The sequence below is a fragment of the Trachemys scripta genome, chromosome 1 (genome assembly GCF_013100865.1).
Source record: "Trachemys scripta elegans isolate TJP31775 chromosome 1, CAS_Tse_1.0, whole genome shotgun sequence".
Taxonomy (NCBI): domain Eukaryota; kingdom Metazoa; phylum Chordata; order Testudines; family Emydidae; genus Trachemys; species Trachemys scripta.
Genome location: NC_048298.1, coordinates 60,266,456 through 60,280,308, shown reverse-complemented (window position 1 = coordinate 60,280,308; position 13,853 = coordinate 60,266,456). Strand labels below are relative to the sequence as shown.

Genomic DNA, 13,853 nt, shown 5'->3' with positions numbered 1-13,853 from the left:
TAAAAGTAGCAAATTGGAAAGGAGGCAGGAATTACAAAATGTCTACTTTTATACAAGGTATTTTACATAAACATGCACTCGGACATATATATATGCCCTCAGACAAAGACCAAGTAATTAACATCCACATTTCAAGGTATATAAAGTTACCCCATCTCTAGGAAGCAGATAATTATGATTAATAAATATGCATAAAATCTCTCATCATGCTTGACAGAAATTAAAAGAAAGAAAGTTGCTGTTCGAAAGAGCTTATAATCTATATCAAACAAAGAGGAACCAGCAGGAAAGGTAACCACCAAAGATTTGTCAGGGACCTTAGCACAAGTGATATTTTTTTAAATGTAATTTTAACACTTACTTGTCAAATTTGTGGATTTGTTCCTCATTATAAGGAAGTCCTAGTATCAGAGGAAATCAAAGATATTACTGATTTAATTCTATTAATTTAGCCATCATCCTACAGAATTGTTTGTTTCCTGTCTGGGTGAGTGTTAGGTAGCAAGCATGGACATTTAGTTTTTTCAGTGCAGATGTTTAAATTTATAAAATGAAAATTGTGGTTCACTTATTCCCTCAGATTCTTTTCCTAACTGTTGCTTACAGAGCACTGAGGACATATTCACTGTTGTTGGCCATCTCTCCCCATCACAATTAAAAATATCTGAACAGACTTAAGGCTGACTTGTCCTTTATACTTTTAATTATTCTTAATGTATACTAAAAATAAAATTACTTACTACGTTCTGCTTTGTCTTTCTTGAACTGATAATAAATATCTGTGATAGAACTCAGCAATACTTGTAGCTTTTCTGGACTAGAAGGGGGTGAGGGTGGGTGGAAACAAAAGGTTAATTATAATGAACGTAGGTCAGTCCAGAAATCATAATATGTTCAAGCAATGAATGTGAAGTTGTCACTTACTTTCTGTCTCTGGGATGTGTGCCTTCCTGATTTGCCCAGGTATCACTCAGCAATCCACCAGGAGACAGTTTATTTTCAGTGTCCTGAAGACTGGTCTCTATTGTTCCCCGAGAGCTAGAAAGCTGCTTAAGAACAACAGTTTCACCACTACCATTGCCAAAAATCACAAGTTATCTTGCACTTGAGATGGGATTCGGTGCATTTTCACTTTAGTATAGTTAAAATAAATAATAATAATTATACCACCACCACCTAGTCCTCACTTGACTAATTGTCTCCAACCATAGGAATATGCCTAGACAACTTATGAAGTATTTAGCAGCTCAAATGTTCACTTTAAGAACATACAAAACATGGCATTATTAGGAAAAGTGTCTTCTTTGGAATTAATATTTCTGCTAATTAACATTTATTTTCTCAATAAATAGTATCTTCTCTTTGTCTCTCTCTTTCACCTATCTTCATGCTTTTTCTCCTATGCTGCCCAATCCTGGAACTTCCTCCCTGCTTCAGTGCATCAAACTCTTTCTCCATGAAGCCTCCTAACACCAACCTTCAACCATATAAATGCTGCAACCAACCCATTACAAAAGACAAGAAAAATAAAGTAAGATAGTCTTCCTCTAGATCTCCCAATGCATTTCGTGTTGTTTATTCATACTTAACGCTACAGAAACAATACTGCTTAAAGATAGCAAGCTGTCTTTTGTTTTGGCTTGCATATCAAAAAACTATTAACTGAATTCTTATTGCATGATCTTTATTTTGTTGAGGTGCAATCCAGAAAGAACTCAGACTGACTTTCAGATTCCAGGTTGAGCATAGCTGGCAGCTAAATACACATACACACACGCACACTTATTTATATATATTTGTTCATAAGCTGATTTTTTTTAGTAAAAAAGGGAAGCATCAGAGAAGGGGGTTGGCTTATGAACAGGTAGGACACAGTCCCTCCCCCCAACAGAGGGGGCAAGGAGAGGCAGCACAACCAGCAGAGCCAGAAGGGAAGAGGAAGGGCCAGAGTCTCTCCACTTCTGGCCACGCTGCTCTCCCCCTAGCTTCCAAAGCAGCTGCAGCTCCAGGGCTGGTAGGGTGTGGCTGCGCCACCCGTGCCTGCCAGAGCATGCTGCGGCCATGCTGCCCGGTCTGGCCTGCCGGAGTAGGCTGCAGCTGTGCTGCCCAGCCTGCCGGAGCAGCTCCACCTAGGCCACAGACATCCTCCCCTGGGCCGCCCCAGCTAAGGTGGGAAGGGATGGGATGGGGAGAGTGTGGGGGCACCAGGCTGGGGGTGCGGTCATGTGGTGGGTGGTCACAGGGGTTATTCCCCTGACCCCCAGCTTTCCCTCCCCTCCCCCCCCCGAAATTTCCCCATCAGTTGCTGTCCCAGCCCATCAGGGTAAGCAGCTGGCGGGCCAGGACACTTGGGGGAGGGATAGCTCAGTGGTTTGAGTATTGGCCTGCTAAACCCAGGGTTGTGAGTTCAATCCTTGAGGGGGCCATTTAGGGATCTGGGGCAAAAATCTGTCTCGGGATTGGTCCTGCTTTGAACAGGGGGTTGGACTAGATGACCTCCTGAGGTCCCTTCCAACCCTGATATTCCATGATTCTAGGTTTGCCTCCCTGCTTGCAGACACTCAAGGTAAACAAACCGTCTCGGGCAATCAGTGGCTTATCCTGATGGCCCCGGAGCCAAAGTTTGCTGACCTCTGAATTATAGGGTCTGCTTATGAATGGGTCATAAAAAATTTCCATTTTTACTTATCCATCTTGGGGGCGGTCAGCTTATAAATGAACTGGCTTATGATCCACTATACACACAGACACAGACTTTTAAACAGAGGAGATCTGAAGTCACTGAGCAATATCAAACATGGAACTCCACAATGTCATAAAAAAACTTTCTAACCACATGACCTACCTAAAAAAATAGAACACCACCACCACCTTTCTATGATATTTGCCCAGGTGAATGTATTATGTGCCTACCATTTTACTTTAATATTCTGTTTCTGCATTTTGCTAATAAAATCAGTTTTTATTTCATGACGACTGGGTTCAGGAGACCAATAGTGGCAGAGAATCAACAAAGAGCCCATCAGAGACACCATCAATATATCACCCTGAGTATGAGATTCTTGGCATGGCGGAGATGTAATCGCCATCCCCAAGATGAGCCACAAGGGGGAGATAGTGTGGGCACAGGGACAGCTAAAATCTGGTAGGGCACTAGATAGGATTATATGCCATACTAGCTCTTTCTGTGAGAAGCTCAAACCTTCACTTTCTCTACATCCCACAAGAATATTCCTGGTCTGTTTTGTATCTGACAATTAAAACTATTCTATATTTTTTCATTCTCCTATTTACATAGCCTATGGAAGAGGAACAACTTTGCTATACTACTATCCTGGGACAAATATTAAATTCTCCATTATTTAATATTTTTAAATTTCCTTTTCTAATTTAAAACTCTGCAGATTTAAAAGGACATGGTAGTGATATGATTCATATACATTTTACAAAGTATGTGAAGAACTTTGGGATCCTTCCAAATGAAATGCAAAAGAAGCACATTTAGATTTTTTTAAAGCTTTGTGCTAAGATTATTTTTCTGAGAGTCTGATAACTAGGATGACTCCTTCAGTGGACACATTGCTCTTTCCACTAGAATGTGCGTGGGAGAGGTTTTGGGGTGCCGGATCTGGACAGAGGTCACTTCGGGCAGCTCCCTGCAAGCAGCAACATGTCCCTGCTGCTCCTAGCCGGAGGCACGGCCAGGCAGCTCTGTGCGCTGCCTCCACCTGCAGGCGCTGCCCCCGCAACTCTGATTGGCTGCAGTACCCAGCCAATGGAAGCTGCGGAGCCAGCGCTCAGGGTGGGGCAGGGGCAGCGCATGGAACCCCCGTGGTTGTTCCTCTGCCTAGGAACGTTGACCGCAGAGCTGCTTGGCCGCACCTCCACCTAGGAGCAGCAGGGGCGACTTCCCGCAAGTGGCGCTATGTCCCTGTTACTCCTAGGCAGAGTTGCGGCCAAGCAGCTCTGTGGTCAATGCTCTTAGGCAGAGGAACAACCATGGGGGTTCCATGCGCTGCCACTGCCCCACCATGAGCGCTGGCTCCACTGCTCCCATTGGCTGGGGACCGCGGCCAATCGGAGTTGCGGGGATGGCGCCTGCAGGTGGAGGCAGCGTGCAGAGCCACCTGGCCACGCCTCCACCTAGGAGCAGCAGGGACATGGCACCACTTGTGGGGAGTCGCCTGAGGTGACCACCACTCAGATCCGACACTCTGAAAGCCCCAACCCCCGTCCTGAGCCCCATCCCACACCCAAACTCTCTCCTAGAGCCCATGCCCTATACCCGAAATGCCGGTTTATAGAGCTTTCCGGTTGGTAAAGTGTCAGATAACACAGCTTTTACTGTATTTTTCTTTAGAAAATAACCGCATCACAATTTTTGTATGCTAAGAAACTCTCAGAAGAAGAGAAAAGCTGCTAAGAACATGTAGAGGTTTTCCTTTGTAGAAAGCATCTTTCAAAACTGCACCTTTGGACTTTTATGCAGATACACTCAATATTTTGAGGAGAACTTCTTATTACAATATTAGACACTTACAAGCAATAGTTTAGTATGTATCTCTGAAATTTCATCCATTTCTGTTTCCAAGTGGATCTGCATCAGATTCTTGTATCTGTCAATAAAAACATAATTCAGTTAAAAACATGACTGCTGTTCATACTTTTGTATTAAATAAACAAAGAACATGTTTTGGAGATCATTTTGTTCCCAGAACTGAAAAAAAGAAGTTAATACAATTGTCTACCCTGTCCTAACAAAAGTTAGAAAGTTAAAAAAAAATCCACCAAAATTATGTTTAACTTTGAGAAGCAATCAATTTAAAAGCTTCCCTAAACAACAAACAAAACATTAGTTCAGTAAACAGACTCTTGCCACTTCATTCCATATTTTCACTGAACCGTAAAAAAGTTTTAAACTACTTGCATTCCTAGCATTCCTGCTTTTCACTCATTACTTATAGTCTACAGAAGGCTGAAATGTCTGATATAATCACTTCAATCTATTTTTGAAATGTACCCCTTAAAAAATAGTCAAACACATCAAGCACCAGTTCTCCGACGACTATGGAAACATCTTGGAAAACCTGGGTTATAACCAAATATTATACGTAGGGCTGGTAGCACTGCCTATTAAGGTTACCCAACCACTTCTCATTATAAGACCCTGTTTTCAATTGCTTATAGCTTTGCTAAATTTTAACCCTTTGGGCTGAAATTTTCAATGCCAGGTGATTGCCTCAGACTGAATTTTTTCAGAAAGATTCAGCCAAAATGATTCTGCTGTGTCCAAGAACGAGGATACGAAAAAACATATTGTTTGCCTGTGTTAAAAAATTCTGGTGACTTTTTTTTTGGGAGGGGGGGTGGTGGTACTTGCATCACCATACTTTGGAGCTGAGGATTTGAAATTTGGCATTGAGGTGGCCTTTGTATCAGGGATATGCCTTTTGCTTCCCCCGTGAAAATCTGCTCAAATTTGACCAAGTTATAAGCCTTTGAAAAACTGTAGTTTTCATTTGCTCAGTAAAGCAGCAAATGTGATTTGCAGCTCATATAGACATACCCACCCTACCTGTACTCTAGTTAGCTTGCTAAAAAGAGAACGGAGGATGCCATAATGCAAGTTTCAGTGTAGGCTGTACAAACCTACCCAGTCCCACTGGGTACATACTCGCTTGTGCAGCCGTGCTGTGGCGTCCTCACTTCTATTTTTAGCGAGTTAGCTGGAGTACAGCAAGCATGGGTCCGTCTACATTAGCTACAAATCATACCTGCAGCTGCAGTGTATACAAACAGTTAGAGTTTAACAGCTAAAATCTCCAAACGTTCTGTCCACACTGAGCTTGCTCCAGCTTGGGGCTGAGCAGTACTTTTCCTGAAGTTACAGCTCTGGTTGCTGTGCTCCGTGGAAGGACCAGACACTAGACATAAAAACAGGAAGATTGTCTCTCCCGTTCTCAAAATGCACCCTCTACTGGGTCCAGTCAGTGTGGTAGAGGAAGTTGCCTGATTTGAATACAGAGAGTACAAGAGGCAGCCCAGCAATGGGAGTAAAGATGGGACAAGGAATCTGGGGATGCAGACTGGGACTGTAGGCTGGTGGTGGTGGTGGGGTGTTGGAGGGAAATTGGGACTAGAAATTGGGGGGAGAGACTGGGACAGGTTGGGCAAAGAGACCAGTGGATGGGGGTGGGGGGTGGAAATGTGGCGGCAGGAGAGACAGATATTATAAGCCAGGGTGTAGGGGTAAAACTGGGACCAGCTGGACAAACAGACTGGGATAAGGAGCTGGAGTAGGGAGGGACATTGAGATTGAAGCCTGGGGAAAGAGAACAGGACAGGGGAATGTGGAGCTTTGGCCGGGGAGGAGGAGAAGGGCAACAGATCAGACAAGGAGAGGGGAAGAGACTAGAACTGGGATGAAAAATCTGAGGACTAGAGACGGTCACTTGCTACGTAAGGAGAATAGGGCTGGGATGAGAAAGAGATAGGACTCTGACAGGGACAGGTTGGGTGGGATGGGGCAAAAGTGGTCATGCTCCGGGGGAATGGGCAGAAAAGCCTGTATCCACTAGAACACACTCCTCTGCAGAGCCTGGAATGGAACCCCAAACACCTGAGTCTCACCATTCCTCTGCTCTCAGCAAATATCTGTGAAACCCATGGGGAAAGCGTTTCATCCCCCCTTAGTGCGGGTCCACATAGAGGATAACAATGTATTACTGCTATCAGTTAGGCCCAGATGCTCAAAAGGAGTTAGGTGCCTATGTCCCTATTACAGGCAGCTAAAACCTGGGTTTGGTACCATTGCAACGCACAACCCCGCCCCCCGCCAAACCCTGCAGATGTCTACACTCGCTCTGTGCCTAAATTTTTGCACTAAAAGTTCCCTAAGTGCCTACATTTCTGCCTCTGAGCATGCACACAGCTTACTCCTGGGGGAATTCTGCATCACTGTGTGTGTGCATATTTCATGTACCACGCATATTTTTAATTTTTTTTTTTTTTTTTTTTTTTTTTTTTGCAGAAAATAGCTTTAGCTGAAAAGTTGCTGCAGTTCCACCTTTTGCCTACCAGAAGGCACAGTGGCGCTAGAACACAGCAACCGCTCCTGGCAAGCCCCAGCTATGATGGGAAGAGAAAGAGCCTGCCTTCTTCACAGTGCCTGTCAGGCCAGGTCGGGAGACAGACAGCTATGGGGCTGCTGAGAGGTCAGACAGGACTCATAAGGGCTAGTGGGGGACGACAGACTGAGGCAGGGGCTGAATGGGAGCGGAGGCACAGGGCCACATGGGCAGAGGGGGTAGAGCTACAGGGCGGCAGGGGGATGGCTGAATGGGAGCACAAAGACACATTGGGACAGGGGCACATGTGCCTGACTGAATGGGAGAGGCTAAGGGTCAGGCAGAGTTGGCATGGGGACGCTCCCTAACAATCCCTCCCCACCCCCCAAGAACACCTGTTCCATACTTTTCCCATGAATACCCAACAACCCTTCAAGTTCATACCCAGGCTCCTTCCCATCAATTACTTCCCTCTCCCTCACCTCCTCCGTTCCCCTGACTCCCCCAAGTCTTTGCACTGCTTCTGAGAAGTGTGGGAAATACGGTTCTGTACTGTAGTTTAAATGAATTATTACTCAGAGTTCTGTATTAATATGCCTAGTAAGGAATCTATTTGTCAAAAAACATTTCCTGAATTTTTTTTATCATCTTTATTGTTACAGACATACTTGCTGACAGGTATTTTGAAATAAATTACTAAAATAATTGAAACTGGCGTGATTATATTGTGTTATTTTGACAAATATAATATGCAGAATTTTAAAATATTGTGTGCAGAATTTTAAATATTTTGGTGCAGAATTCCCCCAAGAGTAACAGCTGCATCTCCGAAGGTGTCTTGTCACATATCTCCTAACTAAGTCACACAATGATTGACAAACAGGGAGAAAGATAGCGTTCAACCACCTATATCACATACAGAGTCCAAATGAAACTGAGAGCAAATGACAGAAAATGCACATAGAAGAATGAGAATGACTGTCTAGCGTGGTGGTGAACACACTCACCCAATGCGTGGGAGACCCAGGATCCAGTTCCCGTGCTCCAATGACTAATTATTTATCCAGAGTACAACAACTTCAACAGGAGAGAATGAGGGCACTCCACATGAGACTATCCCATAACCCAATAGTTAGAGCTCTCACCTGAGAGGTGGGAAATCCCTGATCAAGTCTTCCTCCCCACCTGGTAGAGAGGGGGCAATTGAACCTGGGTCTCCCTCATCCCAGGTGAGTGCTCTAACTATTGGTCTAAAATTTAGAAAGTGGGCACCACCACCGGAAACAGCTCCTTGCTAAAACAGCGTAAGGCATCTAACTCTAAAGAGAGTACCCGATTTCCGAATCGCAAATAGGCATCTATCTCCATGAGAGGAGCAGGGTTTAGCACATACCCCTCTCATCAGCATCTCTCAGTGGCTCTCTTAGGCGCCACCATGTCTAGTGTGGTGGCTTTTGCCAATTGCAGTCTAAGGTAGAGCCCTGCAGTGGGATTGGGATCCCACGGGTCCTGCAAGATCCGCTGCCATAATAGCAGGAGTGGGTAAAATGTAGTTTGTTGTGGGCAGGATCGGATTCGGGAGGGGGGGGAGGTGACAGACTGTGGTAACTGTGGGAAAATACTAAATCTCTCATCAGTTTGTCATAAATAGAATTTCCACAATGTACAGCAAGTTTTTCTCTTTTTTAAAAATAAAGGTTTTAATACTTAAATTTAAGTGGGGTCTAGAAAGAGATTTGATGTCTATTATCACAAGAGTTTAAGTATTTTTATATGGTTTAAGCAACATTTGTTTTATTCTTTTAGTGGTAAAAATTGTGCTTGAATTCTGTTTATATATTGCTGGTGGGAGCGGGATAAAATTGCAAGAAACAATGCAGGAGCGGGTGGAAGTGGGTATTGTAGGGTGGGATAAGAGTGGGATTAAAAAAAATAGTCCTGCGCAGGGCTCTAGTCTAAGACACCTATCTCTTACCATTCATTGTAAAGGAACTTATGCTAAGGCTTTGAGAATCAGAGTGATTTTTCCGGGTATCTAACTTCTTTAAGCATTCAGCCCTCACTCCTTTAACTCAAGCAGCGGAGGTCTGTGTGGTGAATCTAAAGTTGTCAATGTGATACTACAAGATGCAATTTTCTGTTTTTCAGTTTGTTTGTTTTTTTAAATTAAGGAAATCATGCAAAAAATCAGTACATTAAAATAATATTTTTAAAGTTGCAAAGACAAGCACTCAAAAATTAGGCAATGCCAGAATTAAGGCCGCCTGGGCAACCTTAATTTGACCCTGTGTGTGTATACATTATGATACAGGTTTTAATTGCATGATCACATATTGTTGACTTATAGCAAACATATATATGATGTATTAAGTATACATATTAAGCATTAATATAGCAGATATGTAGCCCAAATTAGCCTGTGCATGTTATAATCCTGTTCACTTATCCTATAATACTTTGTATCCCATAACACTTTCCATTAGCAGAAGAAAGCTTTGGCTTAAGTAGGTAGGAAAACTATCAGTATCATATAATTGTTTCCTCATAGAAACAGTAAGAGAGTTACCCTCACAAACCTATTTATCCTGGTACAAGCCTAGGGGGTGTCTTCACGCCCTTTAGTACCTGGAATGCATGTGCTCAGAACAACACTAAGGGTGCATCATGACCTGGAATGCATGGGTTCGGAACAATAGATAAAGGGGTACACCACAGTACCAGAAATAAACAAGGTAAAAAGCTGATTAATTGAATCCAGTTTCAGGTGATGCATATACCTTTTACTGGTAAAGAGGTAGGGTATAAAAAGATGGCTTTAGGGACCTAATTTAAAGGAGCACACCTTCTGCGTAAGGTGAACGTAATACTGCTGCACAGGACTGCTCTCAGGAGATTGTATTGTGCAGAACCCTTTTTCTGTACTATATTAATAAACTCAACTGAATTGGTTATTTGGTCTCTTGAATATATTTCGTAACGAAATAACAAACCAAAGTGTGGTCAGACAATCGACTATACAAATTATTAACACATACTATAATTTTCATAGGACCCCTGCCTCCTTCAGTGTACAGGACAAACCTGTTCTAGGGATGAATCAGGGTTGTATAGTGAAAGAGACTATTGTTTGTAGTATCCCAGCTTCTTCTGCAGCAGACTTTGAAGGGTGTGTAGTGAACGAGACAGAAGATTGCAGGAAGAGAAAGATGGTGTCATGGTAAAGGCATGCAACCTCAAGTGTGCAGGCACAGGCAATCTTAACTCTGGCATTTCCTAAATTGTGAATGCTTGACTTTGCAACCTTAATAATGTTCTTTTAATGTAGTTTTTTGTGTGTGTCATATTTATAGAAATATTAAAGGCAATCATGTATTACAATGTTAAAATCCACTCTCTGTAACAGGGAGCCCAGGTCTTTAACAACCTGCTTTCATTACACTTTTATTCATCTTTAAAATCATATGCAGGGCAAGCTTATGGCTTTAGCCACAACCATATGACTGAACTCCTACATTATTTGTCCTACCCTTTACTGTAGCTCCCTAAGCCATCAAGAGAACTCAGGCAGGGAGGGGGGAAGGAGAGAAGAGTAATACGCACTACTCCGTAGTTACTCTTCTTTCCACTAAATTAAGGAGCAGCATTCAGTGAGGTCCAAGACCACTCCTGACCTCACTTGGTGCTAGGCTACTGCCATCGGTGAAACAATTGTAATTAAAAAGTAATAACCTTTTTTGCGTGCAGACACATGGTAAATAAAGTTATCTTTAAATACAGCTGTCACTAAGAAGAAAAAACTACGAAGTCAGCCAGTTTCCACTGGCAGTGCAATGTATTTACTTCCAAAGAACAATACAGTGTTTCTACTCACATTTTCCCAGCTATCTCTATGTTCCTGTTGCAGAAATCCAGCTTGATGATAACCTCTGTCTTTTTGTGCACTGTTTCATTGTAGTCTTCCTTGATTATTTCACTGGAAAGAATAGCACCAGTCTATCAAAAAAAAAGTTTTCACTTCCTTCTTATCACATATCTTTGCCTACAGTAATCATTGCTGGTAATGGAGAGTAATATCTCTAAGATTTTACATACTGTCATAAAATTTTATTCCAATGTTCTGGCAGACATTACTTCAGTAATAGTTTAGTAGCTAGAGAGATCTTTCACAATCCTATTAACAACATGAACTACCAAAATCATTATTTAAAATTTTGAAATTCATTATTTGTCCTTGCTGGATCATATGGTCCGATACTATACTTAAATTAGAATTATCCAAACTTCTGTAGGAGCAGATTAAACTAAATAACATGGATACCTAGGATCTAGTGTTCAGAAAGTGGGTCTTCAGAGTTTCCCCTGATGAGGGAGGAGGAAACATTTGAGAGACTGTGAAAGTCTACTCATACTCATGGTCGAGGGGAAGGAAGAAAGCTTCAGAAGTCATTGGAAGCCCACAAAATTATGCAATGTGTGAACGACCAGAACAAGTCTTGGTAAAGAAACCATGCCCAGCAAAATTCAATCAATCACTTACATTAACCATCGTATTCCTTTTCGCATTAATTCCTGGTAAAGCAGCAAAGCATTGGCAACTCTACAGGCATAGCATACAACACCTGTTACTGCCTGACAGAGAAATAAACAATATCAGTACTAATTCAGTACTCACAACACTGTAGTTTGTTTCAAGTCAATGGATCACAAGAAAGCAACATTGATTAATATTAGAAGAAATTAGAACATGAAGATGGTAACAAAAAAATGGGGTAACTTTGCCCATAAATTAGTGTGTACGGGGGGGAATAGTTAAAGCAAAGATGAGTTTTCCATTACACTGAAATTTCACGGTCTTTGTTAGGGATGAAAATAAGTCTGTCATAATCAAAGTTATACCACATACTCTTGATGTTCAGATTTAATTTTCTGGAAAGTTACAAGTAAATGTGTTCAGTAGTGTATAGGAATGTAAAGAATTTTTTTTAAAAATAATACATTTTCAAAATTGTAGGGCTGCGGTCCCATTTTTTGGCATCCACCCAATTCTGCTTATAAACTTTGTTTTAACACTTGGAATTTTAGGTAAATGTACATCTAAACAAAATCTCAAGCAGAAGCTAGTTTAACTTTTATTTTAATTAAAAGTTATTGATATTATTACTCATAGCTTACCACTTATGCCATGGACTATGATGAGTACAATTTCAAATATCAGTACTTTGAAAGACTTTAGGAGGCCTATAGGGAGAAATACTTATCACTTTTGCACACTTTGGGAGATGCACATGAACAGAGTTCTTCACAGGGGCACAAATTTTGCAGCTACCATATAAGTGACTCAGTGAAGTCAACAGTAGATTGACACTACAGCTACAGAATAAGGCCTGAAAGTGGACTCTCTACTACTTTTCTCCTATGGAGTTCTGTCAGGCAGGGGAGATTCAGAAACCCTGTAGGAAAGAAACATCAGAGATTTCACTCTTTTGCAGAGTCCCTGAGACTCTGCTGCAGAGTTCGGGAAAGGAACTTCTTATTTCTCTCCTGCTTAGCATCACAGGGGAAGACAGTCTCAGATCTGCTTCTCTTCTAACGTTAGAAGGTCTCCTATGCACATAACTCAATATGAAATTTTATGCACAAATATTTATTAAGTTAATTTTTTTAATACTTATTTTTTAAATAAAAATCAGAACTTTTCAGATTAAAAACTTATTTATCAGAAAGTTGTCTAACCTGTAGGGTATTTTTAAAAAAATCTTTTTTTATAAGGCTAGATGATTTTCTGCAATAACCTTGACTTTCAAATATTTTTATTTTGTCTAGGATAACAGACCACGAAAGACTACCAGTTAATTGATTTTTACCCTTTAAATAAATATTCACCTACCATTAACTATGCACTGTACAGTATTGTATATTATAGCAAATGTTTCTTCTGAAGGGGGGGTGGTTAGGAAAACATTTTCTTTCACTGTAAATGATCTCAACTTGTATAAATCCATTAGACATATAAACCTACTATAAACTGGTTTTCAACCTGTGGTCTGAAGACCTTTGGGAGTCTGCAGATGGTTTATGATTTTCAAAAGGGTCCACAACTCCATTTGAAATATTTAGGAGTTGACAAATGAAAAAAGGTTGAAACCCACTGTAGTATAATAAATCTTAATTCAGCCCTTTCTCAGGAAAAACTCCCATTGATTTCAATGCAAGTTTTGCTTGAGCAATGATTTTGGGATTTGGTCCTTAATTTCTTCAGCACTGACTTTCCCCTCAGGAAAATCACAAACCAGGAAAATGCAGATGAGGAATAATAATGCACAGCACTTATATAATGCTTTTTGCCTTCAAAGCATTTTACAACAATTTGCCACTTAAAATGGATAGTTTAATCTAAACCAAGGTACTAATTGAGAGAAAGAGTGAATATATATGTCATTTGATATCCTCTCTCTCTCTCTCTCTCTCTCTCTCTCTCTCACACACACAAGCAAAACCCATTAAAAAAGACCAACAAGATGGCTGGTATTATTCAATTCAACATTAGGTAGCTTTAGTTTATTTGAGATAGCAATTTAATTCTAGTTCTAGTTAAATAAATACTCACTTTAGCCATACTGGCATCACTGTCCAAGTCATACCGCTGATGTACTTTAGGAAGTGAAACTGAAACATAAGAGATGGACTTTTATTTTACATTTCATATGTAATAAATCTGTAATACATTAGTGAATACACAATATACATTTTGGTTTAGAAACATTTCTTTTGTGTGTTCAGTGAAAC

At 41.2% G+C, this 13,853-nt stretch overlaps 1 protein-coding gene across 2 annotated transcripts in view; it reads right to left on the bottom strand.

Annotated features, from left to right (window-relative positions):
- TBK1 (TANK binding kinase 1) overlaps positions 1 to 13,853 on the bottom strand; it is a 48,685-nt gene that overhangs the window by 7,690 nt on the left and 27,142 nt on the right. The window contains exons 10-16 of one of the 2 annotated variants that reach the window (XM_034770576.1): positions 13,675 to 13,733; positions 11,605 to 11,696; positions 10,939 to 11,040; positions 4,541 to 4,616; positions 925 to 1,049; positions 741 to 817; positions 362 to 401 (exon numbers count right to left, since the gene is read on the bottom strand). In XM_034770576.1, coding sequence (XP_034626467.1) covers positions 362 to 401; positions 741 to 817; positions 925 to 1,049; positions 4,541 to 4,616; positions 10,939 to 11,040; positions 11,605 to 11,696; positions 13,675 to 13,733 — 571 coding nt within the window. The remainder of the gene's footprint in view (positions 1 to 361; positions 402 to 740; positions 818 to 924; positions 1,050 to 4,540; positions 4,617 to 10,938; positions 11,041 to 11,604; positions 11,697 to 13,674; positions 13,734 to 13,853) is intronic. The other variant, XM_034770584.1, reaches the window with a different exon arrangement.